Source organism: Bos javanicus, chromosome 4 (assembly GCF_032452875.1).
Source record: "Bos javanicus breed banteng chromosome 4, ARS-OSU_banteng_1.0, whole genome shotgun sequence".
NCBI lineage: Eukaryota > Metazoa > Chordata > Mammalia > Artiodactyla > Bovidae > Bos > Bos javanicus.
The window spans coordinates 41,520,001-41,534,485 of record NC_083871.1 but is presented as its reverse complement, the minus strand read 5'-3'; the positions used below and the strand labels follow the sequence as shown (position 1 = coordinate 41,534,485).

The 14,485-nt window shown below is 37.1% G+C and overlaps 1 protein-coding gene across 2 annotated transcripts in view; it reads left to right on the top strand.

Annotated features, from left to right (window-relative positions):
- The window catches only part of GNAI1 (G protein subunit alpha i1), a 105,572-nt gene that overhangs the window by 82,163 nt on the left and 8,924 nt on the right, over nt 1–14,485 (top strand). For both annotated transcript variants that reach the window (XM_061413831.1, XM_061413832.1), the window contains exons 6-8: nt 3,067–3,195; nt 10,743–10,872; nt 11,912–12,065. In XM_061413831.1, the coding sequence (XP_061269815.1) occupies nt 3,067–3,195; nt 10,743–10,872; nt 11,912–12,065 (413 nt within the window). The remainder of the gene's footprint in view (nt 1–3,066; nt 3,196–10,742; nt 10,873–11,911; nt 12,066–14,485) is intronic.

The following is a 14,485-nucleotide window of genomic DNA, read 5'->3' as shown; positions in this document are numbered from 1 at the left end:
GACCTCTAGTTTGGACCAGCCAAAGGGGAGGGTAACTAATGTGAGTGCTCCTCATTTACTAACGTGCCTGAGAAGTCACTTGTCCAGTGACAGGCACCTTGAGTCACAGGCACCCTGTTTGAAGGGGTGTACGATGATAACATCAAGATATTCTTACTGATGAAAATAAAGGATCTGTAAACTTGACAGTTGTCAAGTATATATGCTGTGTTGCATTAGACATTGTTTATATTAATAGATATCGAACTGCAGTTTTTAGAAGAATAATTTGTCCCAGTTTTCTAGGTGGTGGCCTCAGAAAGTCTATAAAGTAAGTTTTGATAAAACCTAGTCAGGGAGTTTTCTGTTTGGTAATCTGCATAGGGAAAAAAATATCAAGAATTTATTTCCATTATTTGGCACACATACTCAGCAATGTCAGAGATGATACTCTGAGTAGAAACAAGTGCCTTACGCTTATTTTATTTTCCAAAGTTAGTTTTCTTGACAGAGCTCTTGGCTCTCAGGGATACAAGTGAGGATTAAATAGAAACTGCCAAGTATTAGAAGGTCTAGGTAAACACGTATACTTTGCCACAGTGAAAAACAAATGGGTGTGGCTGCTGAGAACCTAATTATAGAATTGTCATGTGTTGCATGTCAGTGTACTCGGCATTACGTTAATGATTTAGTGTGAATGAAGAAGTAATACAAGATATTGTATAACCTGTCATAATTTTTATAACGCTATATTTTTTAACATGTATTTTTAGTGTTTTACAAGTGTATAAGCCATATGTATTATTACAAGGGTATAACATCTTATTGACATGTAGCTTCATCTTTCCATCTGGTGTCCTTACTTTTTACAAGGAAATATTCTTTGACTCAGTGGGTAGGCCTTTGTCTCCGTGTTGTGTACTCATGATCTGAGAGTTTGTTGTTTTTTTTTTCCCTAGCACTTACAGATTTACATGTATTTTGAGGTAATATTATTTATACTTAACATTGAGGACTATTTGATTTTCTTTTTTAAATCTCTGCCACTAAACTGTAAACTCAGTAAGGTCTGTTTTTGCCCAGTATTCTATCTCCATTACCTGATACATGGTCATCACACAATATGCCCTTATATTAATAAACCAAACTCCAGAAGCTAGAGGAAAAAATTAGAAAAAAATTTTCTTATTGCAAAATAGAACTCTTGGTCCACAATACTTTCTTTGGCACCACCAGAACCTGCAGAAAGATCAAAGCGGAAATTACTTATGGTGAGTAAGTTGCTCTGAGCTGAGCCCAGCAAGAGGAGCTATTTGAATAATTAAGGGGTGCTTGTCAGGGACAGTAGATTAAAGTTCATTTCCCCGTATCCTCCTGGATGGACGTCCCACTTCCCACCAAGTATATTTGCCCAGACCCCTTGTCCTGTGCACAGTACTTGGAGTCACTTTGGCTCTCCGTTATTTCATTACTAGTAGTTCTGATCTTAAGATGGCAAAAATGGAGCCACTTTTCAAGAATGAAGGAAGTCATGAAACTCATTATTCTCCTTGGTAGTTACAAGGCATCTTGATTTCTGAATTCTTGACTGGAGATAGAGGGTGCTGCCAAGCTGCCCAGTAAGACCATCTAACCATCAATCTATGAAAAATTTGTGGTCTTTTAAAACAACCGGAGTTTTTCACAGTGCCCATTTTTCTTTTTTGTCTTGTCGAAATATAAATGTGCATTATTTTTACAGGCTAATAGAACTATAGCAGTTTTATGCTATAAATGTTAATATGAGTAATCAGAACACATCTTAAATAAGAACAGCTCATTATTTCAAAGGGACAGTTAGTAAACTCTTATCATGGCCTGTTTTAAGTCAGATTTTATTATAGTAAATTGAGCTTTAATATATGTGGAACTAAAAACATAAAATAGTAGGAGATTATCAACAATACAGTAATACATTATTTTAAAATACAGATAAACTATCATCTCTGTGTATTCTAGTATCAACATCACATACATATACTTGTCTATAACATTTTGATTACTAATTCAGCGAATGGCTTTCCAATTCCATCTCCACAAATCATATACTTATTGAGCTCCCTTTGTGGGTAAGACCCCATTATAAATGGCTAAAGAACACTTTGAGAAGACACATCAATTAAAGTTGCAAAAGTTGGTGCTTCTGTAATGAACCCCAATGTATTTGCTAAACTATCTTGAACTGTGTCACTCTAGTATTAGAAAACACTGCAGTCATGCTCCCCACATTCAGGTGACCTTAGAATTTATGCATAGCCTACTAGTGGACTTACGTTCTAAGATACAAGATGTGACTGTTCCTACCTCCTTACTATGCTTTTTCTGATGTGAATAACATTCGCTTCATCCATGCACCTTTCAGATTTCTGTTACACTCCTCACCTCACTCTCCAATAAGCCCTCCTCTTAACCACTCAGGTTCACCTTAATCCTTCTGTACCTGCACTATATGTAACAGTATTGATTCTACTGCATAATTGGACACAAAAGAATTGCATAGTATCATACCACTACATTTTTATAACACAACATATTTTGCATTATTGGCAGAGAGAGTTGAATGAGTGGCTGAAACCAGAAATAAAATATGAATGTTGATTCATAGAGCCAGTAAAATGTAGAGTACAGGAGCATGTGTAGTGATTTTCTGTGTATAACTTAAGGCGAGTTGAAAAGGAACAATACTGAATTCAGCCTTTGGCCAGCCAAAAGGAAGGCTTTCTACAATAACTCCTCAACAAAAAAGAAATGTCTAGAAAATAAACACAGTGGTACATCAAAAAAATGTAATAAAGAGTTTTTAGAGACAAATTCGTGGCTTGCAGTGAGTTTGGGTGCTTATGGAATTTTGTGGCTGGAGAAGTATAAACATTTTCATTTCAGAGAGTTGTGTAAGATTCAGATTTAAATTGGTCAAATTACATCATTACACAGAAATGTAAAAACTTGCAGTAATCTGTAGTACTTCATGCATCAAAATGTTTTGCTCTTTGATTTAGATGATCTTTATTGATAATGTTAACTATTAGCATATTGTTTATTTTTCAGCTATTTGAATGATTTGGACAGAATTGCACAACCAAATTATATTCCAACTCAACAAGATGTTCTCAGAACTCGAGTGAAAACCACAGGAATTGTTGAGACCCATTTTACTTTCAAAGATCTTCATTTTAAGTGAGTAGCTTCAAGGCAGATAATATATGAATTCAGATATATAATACAGAATTAAATGTTTAAGGGAAAAGGTATAAAAAAGTTTAAAATTTTTTAGAGTTGGAAATCACAAAAAATGTTTTTCAGATCCAAAGGGGGATATTTTTATTTAAGAAAAAGTAACCATTCAGATTTCTTTTGCCTGTATTTTTCACAGTGGCTTAAATAAAAATAGATTTTGGTTTTTATTTTTAAATAGAAACTACTGCTCTAATAATGTATATTTTGGAAAAGTGTTGCCATCTATTTCTAGGTTTTACTGATAGAATATATGCTGATTTATGGAAATGTTTTTAAAAGCTACCTTTTTAAAATTTTTCACCAAGATTTTTACGCACACTTACATTTCTACTATTTCATGATTAAAAATGTTCATTTAACTTACAGTGTACTATAACTTATTGAGGTCTGAACAGAGAAGCATTGATTGGTAGCCTATAGAATGAAAGGGATCCTGAAGTTCATTTTGTCTTGTTTGCTCATTTTATAATGAACCAATTTCAGGGAACTTCAGTTAAACATTGAAAATTGTTACTTATTGGAAAAAGAAAAATAAAATGTGAGAAAAACTGCTGAATTTTGCTCCAGTTAATTCCAGTGCTCTGAAACAGTATGATAACAAATCAGAATTTCTGAAACTATCTTAAAAAGAGGTTTCTAGTCAGAGATTAAAAACAAATATTTGTCAGCTCACCTCAAAGAAGCTCAGTATTACACATTGTGGGGAGCACAGCTAGATATGCACCTATACCCGAGTCTCTCCATAAGTATTTTAAATATAATACATCTGTTACTAGCATTCATCACTACATTATCCCACATTCAGGGATTCATGTAATTTAGTTTTCCAAGAAATTAAAATTTAATTTCAGTTTTCCATGGCAGCTTCCCTCTCAGAAACAAACACTGCCTTGCTTTCTTAAACAGAGATACAGATCATAATGAGTTTATCTGAGCATGTAACTTTTGGTACTATAATATGGTACTGTTTTGTATTTGCTTGTAATTTTTTCCTCCTCTCCCTGCTGGTATTATCTTTTATGTACTGAAATCATTTGCCTTCTTTTAGTTTGCTTACTATTCTGTAGAATATTACATAACCAAACTCAGGAATATTAAAATAGCATTATTTTAAATCATCTGATTTGCCTTACTTGATTACTACTGCTGGATTTATTTAAAAATTATGAAATGATTTTAAATATAAGGAAATTCAGTGCTTGACTTGTAAGGTTTATTGCGTTTTTTTTTTTTAAATCCTAGTTCACCTTAAATTCTGATTTTAAAAAAAAATTTTTTTAACCTTGCTTTACGATCATATTTGGTAGCAATCTTAAATTATGTTCAGATCATCACTTTATTCTAACCATGAAATTTGAGGAAAAAGTACATGGGGCTTAGGTTACCAAATAAGGATTCTGGACTTGCCCTTGCTAGGTAAAGGCAAACGTGTTTAAGATTCTTAGTAGATTGTTCCAATCTTGCCCAGTGTCAGAGGTTTATACATAAAATGGGTTATTATCTGTGAAAGGAAAACATAGAGGCCTCAGCTCTGTAAATGATGGGAAATGGCAAAGGTAAATATTACGCCAGTTGTTTGGTGCTTCAGGCAATCTGTGTCAAATTCAGTCACGTTCTTGGGTCGATGCACTATAAACATTTACTTCCAGACCATACTCATCACTGCCAGCCTAGATTTCCCGAAGTTGTCATTTCAGCATCAGGTAGGTTGTCTGTTATCATGATCCTTCCAGGAAGTCCACTTTCCTTGCTCTGTTTAGTCTTCTTGGGTGACGTAAAGTTTCACAGGATGTTTTCAGTTACTGTTTTCACTTGCTGACTTAAACATAGGTCTGTCAGGAACCTCAAATAAACTTTGTCTTATTTTGGATTTGAATTGTCAAATTACTATCATTGCTAACATATGGTTCCAAGTATGCTTTTTATATATTTGAGAGTCTCAGAAAAATGAAGACAAAAATGTGCTTAGAACAATTCTACTGGAAACTCCTGAGTGTGTTTTATTATTTTGTGTGTTGTGTGGTATAAATTCATTGTCCAGGTTTTTAACTGCTGATATAAAATTTTAGTTTCACTTGTTTTGTGGTATGGGAATTAACAAATTTAGAATGAGGCAACAAAGCATTATAATTTAGGAATATATACTATCACCTCTGTGACCAGGCATTTATGGACAGTGTCTATGAGGATTATTTTGCTTTAAAGAATCAACAGTCTTATTGGTATTTTGTTATATTTTTGTTGAAAATCGAATTTTCCAATAGAAGGGATACTTTATGATTGTAATGTTTCTGTTCCTTTTCTTTAGTAATGTAAATGTGCAGTTGGTTTTGGGGTGGAAAGTCATTTATGGGGTAGTATTCATGTATAGTCAATTAGCATTGCCCCAGTCTTGGTCACAGTGATAGCAGGTAACAGTCTTGAGAGTAAGTCAGCACAGTTCAGGATCTTCAGTACATTCCCTTCCCTCTTCCCTCCCTCCCCCTGCTCCTCTAAAGAAAGAAATCTAAGAAAGCTCAATTTCACTCCCTGTTTAATACTAGTCAACAGTCTCTTCATATGAAGGAGAACATACTATAATCATTTTTTGTTTGGGGTTAAATAGAAATTCAGAATTTGAAGATAATTTTAATATACATGTGAAACAATGAATAATGCTCTGTGTACAGTCTGATCCTTCGTTGTATTGGTTCTTAGTCATTTTTGCTCGAGTTAGGCCAGTGATTCTCAAAGTCCAGTCTGCAAATCAGCACCATCAACATCACACATAACGTTTGAGAAGCACTGGCTTAAAGGTTCTTTGTTTATGCTAGGCTTCACTGGTGGCTCAGATGGTAAAGAATCCACCTGCAATGCAGGGAATCCAGGTTTGATCCCTGGGTTGGGAAGATCCTCCGAGGAACGGAATGTCTACCCACTTCAGTATTCTTGCCTGGAGAATCCCATGGACAGAGAAGCCTGACAGGCTATAGTCCATAGAGTCACTTATGATCAATAATGAATGACCCTCATTCATTCATAAGTTAAATTGAAGAGATTGTTTCTGTATTCACACTACTTATCAACTTAAAGCTCTTTTATATTTAACATTCCCAGAACATAACTGGAAGGTCTGTATCTTTAACATGGTAAAATTAGTCTATTATTGATCCATTTTGAGTTTAATTTTGTATATGATATTAGAGAATGCTCTAATTTCACTCTTTTTACATGTAGCTGTCCAGTTTTCCCAGCACCACTTTCTCCATTGTATTTTCTTGCCTCCCTTGTCTTAGATTAACTGACTGTAGGTGTGTGTTTATTGCTGGGCTTTCTGACCTAGTCCCTTGATCTGTATTTCTGTTCTTGTCCCAGTATCATGCTATCATGGTATTTTGATTACTGAAGCTTTGTAGTATCGTCTGAAGTCAGGGAGTCTGACTCCTCCAGCCTCATTTTTATTTCTCAAGATTACTTTGGCTATTTGGGGTCTTTTGTGTTTCCATATAAATTTTAGTTTTTTTAGCTCTAGTTCTGTGAAAAATAGCATTGGTAAAAACTAGTCTATTACTGCTTAAAAGTGTTTTAAAATACTCTGTAGACACAGTCCATTATTTCATTCAAGAAATACTTATGCAGTATATTTGTTTGTCCAGTGGAGGCCAAAACAAAGTCTTTGTGTTTACATCATTGTAGGGTTGGGGTATGAGAGGAAATGAAATACATATTTAGTATTGTGGGGGTGGTAACTGCTATGATGAGAAAAGCAAGATGGCATATACTAGCTAGCTCCCTAAAGCTTCTGTAACAAATTACCACAAATTTGGGGCATAAAACAACAGAAATATATTCTCTGATAGCACTTGAAGTTAGAAATTAGTTTGTTAGCAGGATTATCCTCTTCCTGAAGGCTAAAAAAAAATCTAATTTTCATCAAAATCATTTTTAATATCTGTATTTCTAACCAACCGTATTTCAAGGTATTTTGGACTTTTTCTATCAAATTATTCAAAATTCTTCCAACCTTTCTCTACTACCCACATCCAAAGCCACATCCACAGGAGTATTTGATTTACTGCATTACCCAAATCTGGGTACTAAACATGTGTCACTTAGGGTTCTTGGAGGAAACAACCTGTTCAGTTCAGTTCTGCTCAACTGTTCGACTATTTGCAACCCCATGAACCGCAGCATGCCAGGCCTCCCTGTCCATCACCAACTCCCAGAGTCCACCTGAAACCATGTCCATCAAGTCGATCATGCAAACCAACCATCTCATCGTCTGTCGTTCCCTTCTCCTCTCACCCTCAATCTTTCCCAGCATGAGGGTCTCTTCCAGTGAGTCAGCTCTTCCCATCAGGTGGCCAAAGGATTGGAGCTTTAGCTTCAACATCAGTCCTTCCAATGAACACCCAGGACTGGTCTCCTTTAGGATGGACTGTTTGGATCTCCTTGCAGTCCAAGGGACTCAAGAGTCTTCTCCAACACCACAGTTCAAAAGCATCAATTCTTAGCGGCACTCAGCTTTGTTTATAGTCCAACTCTCACATCCATACATGACTACTGGAAAAACCATAGCCTTGACTAGATGGACCTTTGTTGACAAAGTGATGTCACTGCTTTTTAATATGTTGTCTAGGTTAGTCATAACATTCCTTCCAAGGAGTAAGTGTCTTTTAATTTCATGGCTGCAATCACCATCTGCAGTGACTTTGGAGCCCAGAAAAATAAAGTCAGCCACTGTTTCCAGTGTTTCCCCATCTATCTGCCATGAAGTGATGGGACTGAATGCCATGATCTTAGTTTTCTGAATGTTGAGCTTTAAGCCAACTTTTTCACTCTCCTTTTTCACTTTCATCAAGAGGCTTTTTAGTTCCTCTTCACTTTCTGCCATAAGGGTGGTGTCATCTGCATATCTGAAGTTATTGATATTTCTCCTGGCAATCTTGATTCCAGCTTGTGCTGCCTCCAGCCCAGCGTTTCTCATGATGTACTCTGCATATAAGTTAAATAAGCAGGGTGACAATATACAGCCTTGATGTACTCCTTTTCCTATTTGGAACCAGTTTGTTGTTCCATGTACAGTTCTAACTGTTGTTTCCTGACCTGCATACAGGTTTCTCAAGAGGCAGGTCAGGTGGTCTGGTATGCCTATCTCTTTCAGAATTTTCCTCAGTTTATTGTGATCCACACAGTCAAAGGCTTTAGCATAGTCAGTAAAGCTGGAAAGGATGTTTTTCTGGAACTCTCTTGCTTTTTCAATGATCCCGCAGACGTTGGCAATTTGGTCTCTGGTTCCTCTGCCTTTTCTAAAACCAGCTTGAACATCTGGAAGTTCACGGTTCATGTATTGCTGAAGCCTGGCTTGGACAATTTAAGCATTACTTTACTAGCATGTGAGATGAGTGCAATTGTGCGGTAGTTTGAGCATTCTTTGGCATTGCCTTTCTTTGGGATTGGAATGAAAACTGACCTTCTCCAGTCCTGTGGCCACTGCTGACTTTTCCATATTTGCTGGCATATTGAGTGCATCACTTTCACAGCGTCATCTTTCAGGGTAGAAATAGCTCAACTGGAATTCCATCACCTCCACCAGCTTTGTTTGTAGTGATGCTTCCTAAGGCCCACTTGACTTCACCTTCCAGGATGTCTGGCTCTAGGTGAGTGATCACACCATTGTGATTATTTGGGTCATGAAGATCTTTTTGTACAGTTCTTCTGTGTATTCTTGCCACCTCTTCTTAGTATCTTCTGCTTCTGTTAGGTCCCTACCATTTCTGTCCTTTATTGAGCCCATCTTTGCATGAAATGTTCCCTTGGTATCTCTAATTTTCTTGAAGACATCTCTAGTCTTTCCTATTCTGTTGTTTTCCTCTGTTTCTTTACATTGATGGCTGAGGAAGGCTTTCTTACCTCTCCTTGCTGTCAAGGACCTGGCTTACCTGACAGGGGTGTTGGTTTGCAGTGCAGGACAGCAGGCTCAGGTAGATATTCATTTTGCAGTATTGAGGCAGAATTTTTTTCTTCTGAGAAACTTCAGCTTTTGCCCTTAAGGCCTTTCAACTCAATAGATGAGGTCTGCCCACATTATCAAGGATAAACTCCTTTAGTGAAAATCAACTGATTATAGATACTAACGATAACAATAAAATACCTTCACAGCAGCACCCAAATTAGTGCTTGATTAAGTGACTGCATATGATAGCCTAGCCAAATTGATAGATAAACCAACCATCAACAGAGGGAAAATGTGGGAGAAGGAGGGTTCAATTGTTATTTTACATGGAGTGATATATGACCTATGATCAGAGAAGTCAGCTAAAATATATTATTTTTTTGGTAACGTAGTCTTCAAATTGTGTTCGTTGGCAGTTTAGCAGATGGGTAATCATTTTAATTTCTTTTATTTTGTTTGATCTTCATTACCAGCTGTCCTTTTTGCATCTTACCCATTTTAATTTAGTGTGTAGTAGAATCATTTTGTTATATAGCATACTTAAACTTAATGAACAATTTACTAGGTAGACTAATAGAATACCACTTAAATGATGATAAAACTAACTACTATTGTTACTTTTATATTGAGTACAAATCTGATGCACTTGGATTTGGTTTATAGGCCAGTGCTACTCTACTGGGAAAATTCGTTTTGCCTGAGAATTAAATAGGGACTATTTTAATTAGTGCAGTATCTAGATAAATGGAGTCTTTTAAAATGTACCAGTTTGCATAGTGTTTCCATTATGTAAGCGGCTATTTCTAGATTGCATAACAATCTATGTGAATTTCAACTTTTGCTTAACTTATGCTCTTAGAGGAGAAAGCAGAAAGCATCATCATCTTTCTATTGTTTGTGTTACCACCTTGTGCAGCAACTTAGAATGGTCTCCTATTGCATATCATGGAAAAACGTAGTTTTTTCACTTCTAGTATTCACACTATTCAGTAGGCCACCCATTTATCTCATCTCTCTTTTTTTCTGTACCTTGGTTTTATTTTTTGACTTAGGCAAGCTGTTTGCCCCTGTTTAAATATGACACTTTTCTTACCTCTAATGCTTTCTCCTTTACATTTAAGTCCTGCTATATTGCTTCAGAGAGAAACATTTTGTAGTTGGACGAGGGGACCATGTTCTCTGCCTCTAACGTTCTGTGACTGGTGAATTGAATATATTCTATTCTCTCTGCATTCTCTAGATGTTCCCTGTGACTTCTCGGTTTACACATAGTTCAGCCCCTTCATTTGTGTGTTTTAATGTTCTTGTTCTAATGTGGTCTCATATGTTAATGAATTTGGGTATTTTTTTTTAAGGTATTTTGGGTTTTTTGTGTTTTATTGTGAGAGACCGTCCCTTCTAGCAGACTTTTTCTCCCTTAAAGTCCTTTTCTCCTTACCTTCCATCCCACATTCTCCATGCGATTTGGAGCTTTTTTGTTGATTTTTTTTATAGAACTCCTTGGTGTGTCTGAGCATTCAGGGTGATGTCAAACTCATTTCTCCTCTTACAGAATGTTTGATGTGGGAGGACAGAGATCTGAGCGGAAGAAATGGATTCATTGCTTCGAAGGAGTGACCGCCATCATCTTCTGTGTGGCGCTGAGTGACTATGACCTGGTTCTAGCTGAAGATGAAGAAATGGCAAGTAGAGCCTCTTTTAAAGATTGAACATGGAATAGGAAGAGTTGGAGTTGTTGCCAAGAATTTTTCTAAGAAAAAGTCTTGAGAAATTCTTGCTAATGCCTGAATAATGTGAAAGTTCAGGCACTTTCTCTAACTTTTCTATTTAGTACATTTCCCTCTTAGTATGCAAAGAAGCATACTTTTTATGATGGATCCTCATAAAAAGGAGAAGACAAAGAGTTGAACCGTAGATGCTTAACTAGGCATTTCTGAGATCTGGTATCTGCATACTGAATAAAAATAAAGTTAGCTCCATTATAGTCCAAGGCTTATATATCCTACTTCTGCCAGCTTAGTAATCCCTGAGCTATATTGTACTTCGCTGCTGTCATATAATTGTCACATGTGTTTCACTGTACCGTTAATCTAGGGGAAATATTTTTAAATAGAGCTATAAATGTCAGTTTCTTTTTTTTTAGGATAGGGTATATACAGTTACCATTCAGTAGGTGTAACATACAACATTCATTTCTGTCCTTCTGGCGCTCTATAATATATCAGTGCCCTTTTTGAAACCACAAATACCAGAAGGGCAGGAAACAGGAATTGGAGGTTTCCTTCCCTCATACACTATGATATAGGGTATTGGTCTAATTGTATTTCAGCTTTTTCAGTTTATTAATCTTTAAAAACCTCTACTTACCTTTTAATGGAAACTTCAGTTCACTCTGTAATGATGAGGTCTACTCTGAGATGTCTGCTCTTGGCATTTATAGATCACAAGCTCCTGCAGTAGAGTGACACACCACGGGCACTCAGCAACTGCTGGATGGACGCAGAAGGGTGATCAGTGATGCAGATATTCATCTCGCCTAAAATCATCACGTGTGCTTGTTCTTAAATGGCAGGTGTATTTTTCTGATAGGTTATGTATTTTTCAGCTGGCTAAGCTCTATTGTACTGCCACACTTTTTTCCCAGACACTCATTATTTTTTAAAAGTAATATTTCTCAGAATCTTTGCCCTTATGACACACTGGCTGTGTTTTCTATTACAGAACCGAATGCATGAAAGCATGAAGTTATTCGACAGCATATGTAACAACAAATGGTTTACAGATACATCTATTATACTTTTTCTGAACAAGAAGGATCTCTTTGAAGAAAAAATCAAGAAGAGCCCTCTCACTATATGCTATCCAGAATATGCAGGTATTTTACTTTCTCTGTCAACTCATACATTTTTAAGTGAAAGTTCCCCTAAGCCAAGATTTCAGTTGTTGATTTGAATCTCTTGGCTTAGTAGTTCTTAACCTATAAAAGCAAAATTATTTAGCAAACTGCATTCAAGCCCAGCTTGCTTGGGCTAGCTCCTTGAGGTGTGGAGGATTAAAAATAACATTCATTTTATGGGAAAGCTGTTAGATAATTTTCTGTGGTGACCCCAAGTCTTTGTAAACGTAAGATCCTGATTTGTTCATGCAGTGAACAGATCTTAGCTATTGTGTGATGTACAATAAATAAGATGTCTCTGTTCACTGACTAATCTCTAAGACAGAGGTACTCCTAAGGAAGCAGATAAAACACCACCAGTGCAGCATGTGACCACAGAGGAAAACGAACAGTAAGTAGTTGTAAGGGGGAAAGATTAGAAAGGAGTCCTAGGTAGCTAACTGCTCAGGGGAATGGGGGAAGGGTTCACAAGAAACCCAGGCTTTGGTAATGAGACCTTAAAGCTACTTCAGTTTTACTGCTGTGGGAAATGGTCTGCTTTGAGAAAAGGAAAGCTGAGTTGCAGTCCTGGCTTTCCCATAATTTGCTCTTTGATCTTGAATGAGGCAGTTAATTTCCCTGTCTCAGTACTCCATCTGTGAAATCAAAAGTTAGGCAAAAACACTGCTTTAGTTCTTTGGAACACTTCCCTGGCTCCTACTGGAAGTGGGCACAAGGAACACAGATATCCCACCCTTGCCCCCCAGGTCCCCTCCGCAAAGAGTCGAACATGACGTAAAAATAACCCTCGCTCCATCCTAATTATTTTAAGAATTTTTTTCTTATAAACAAAATTTTAGTTTTGTATTGAGTAAATTATACAAATATTTACTTCCTTTCCATGGGCAGTGTTAAAACAACCGTGTGCTATGGATGCTTTTATATCCCACTAACACAGGTGAGAGCACTGGGAGGAATGAAGCAAGAGTCCCAGTCCAGACCCAAGTCCACTGCACCCGCTGCATCCAGAACATCAGCAGTCAGAATACATTTCATTATATTCGCACTGGAGGCAAAGCAGAGGCTTCTTCAATCAGTGTGACCCTACTGCTCTTTACTACAACCCTTTTTGTAAATCACAGAGTTATCAGTTCAGTTCAGTTCAGTTGCTCAGTCGTGTCCGACTCTTTGCACCCATGGACTGCAGCATACCAAGTCTCCCTATCCATCACCAACTCCCGGATTTTACTTAAACTCATGTCCATTGAGTCGGTGAAGGCATCCAACCACCATTAGGGTCTTTTCAAATGAGTCAGTTCTTTGCATCAGGTGGCCAAAGTATGGGAGCTTCAGCTTCAACAACAGTCCTTCCAATGCATATTCAGGACTGATTTCCTTTAGGATGGACTGGTTGGATCTTCTTGCAGTTTAGGGGACTCTCAAAAGTCTTCTCCAACACCACAGTTCAAAAGCATCAATTCTTCAGCACTCAGCTTTCTTTGGAGTCCAACTTTCACATCCATACATGACCACTGAAAAAACCATAGCCTTGACTAGATGGACCTTTGTTGCCAAAGTAATGTCCCTGCTTTTTAATATGCTGTCTAGATTGGTCATAACTTTTCTTCCAAGGAGTAAGCGTCTTTTAATTTCATGGCTGCAGTCACTATCTGCAGTGATTTTGAAGCCCCAAAAATAAAGTCAGCCACTATTTCCCATGAAGTGATGGGACCAGATGCTATGATCTTAGTTTTCTGAATGTTGAGCTTTAAAGCCAACTTTTTCACTCTCCTCTTTCACTTTCATCAAGAGGCTCTTTAGTTCCTCTTCACTTTCTGCCATAAGGGTGGTGTCATCTGCATATCTGAAGTTATTGATATTTCTTCCGGCAATCTTGATTCCAGCTTGTGCTTCTTCCAGCCCAGCCTTTCTCATGATGTACTCTGCATACAGGTTAAATAAGCAGGGTGACAGTATACAGACTTGACGTACTCCTTTTCCTATTTGGAACCAGTCTGTTGTTCCATGTCCAGTTCTAACTGTTGCTTCCTGACCTGCATACGGATTTCTCAAGAGGCAGGGTAGCCTTTCCCTTCTCCAGGGAATCTTCCCAACCCAGGGATCACACCCCAGGATTCCCGCCTTGCAGGTGGATTCTTTACCAGCTAAGCCACAAGGGAAGCCCACAGAGTTATACTTCAGTTCAAACTAATTTCACAGAATTAACTTGTTTTTAGTTTAATTTTTGAAAGTCTTAGTATCCTAAGTCACCTTACTCAGATATTTTTAGTGCTTTATTGGGGATAGAATTATTAATAGTTCTGATTCCAAGATTGAAGATATCTAGAATCAAGGCAATTCAGTTTTGCCTTTACTTTATCTTTAAGGTCTATTCATTTTCTAAAGTGAAATAAAGGCTT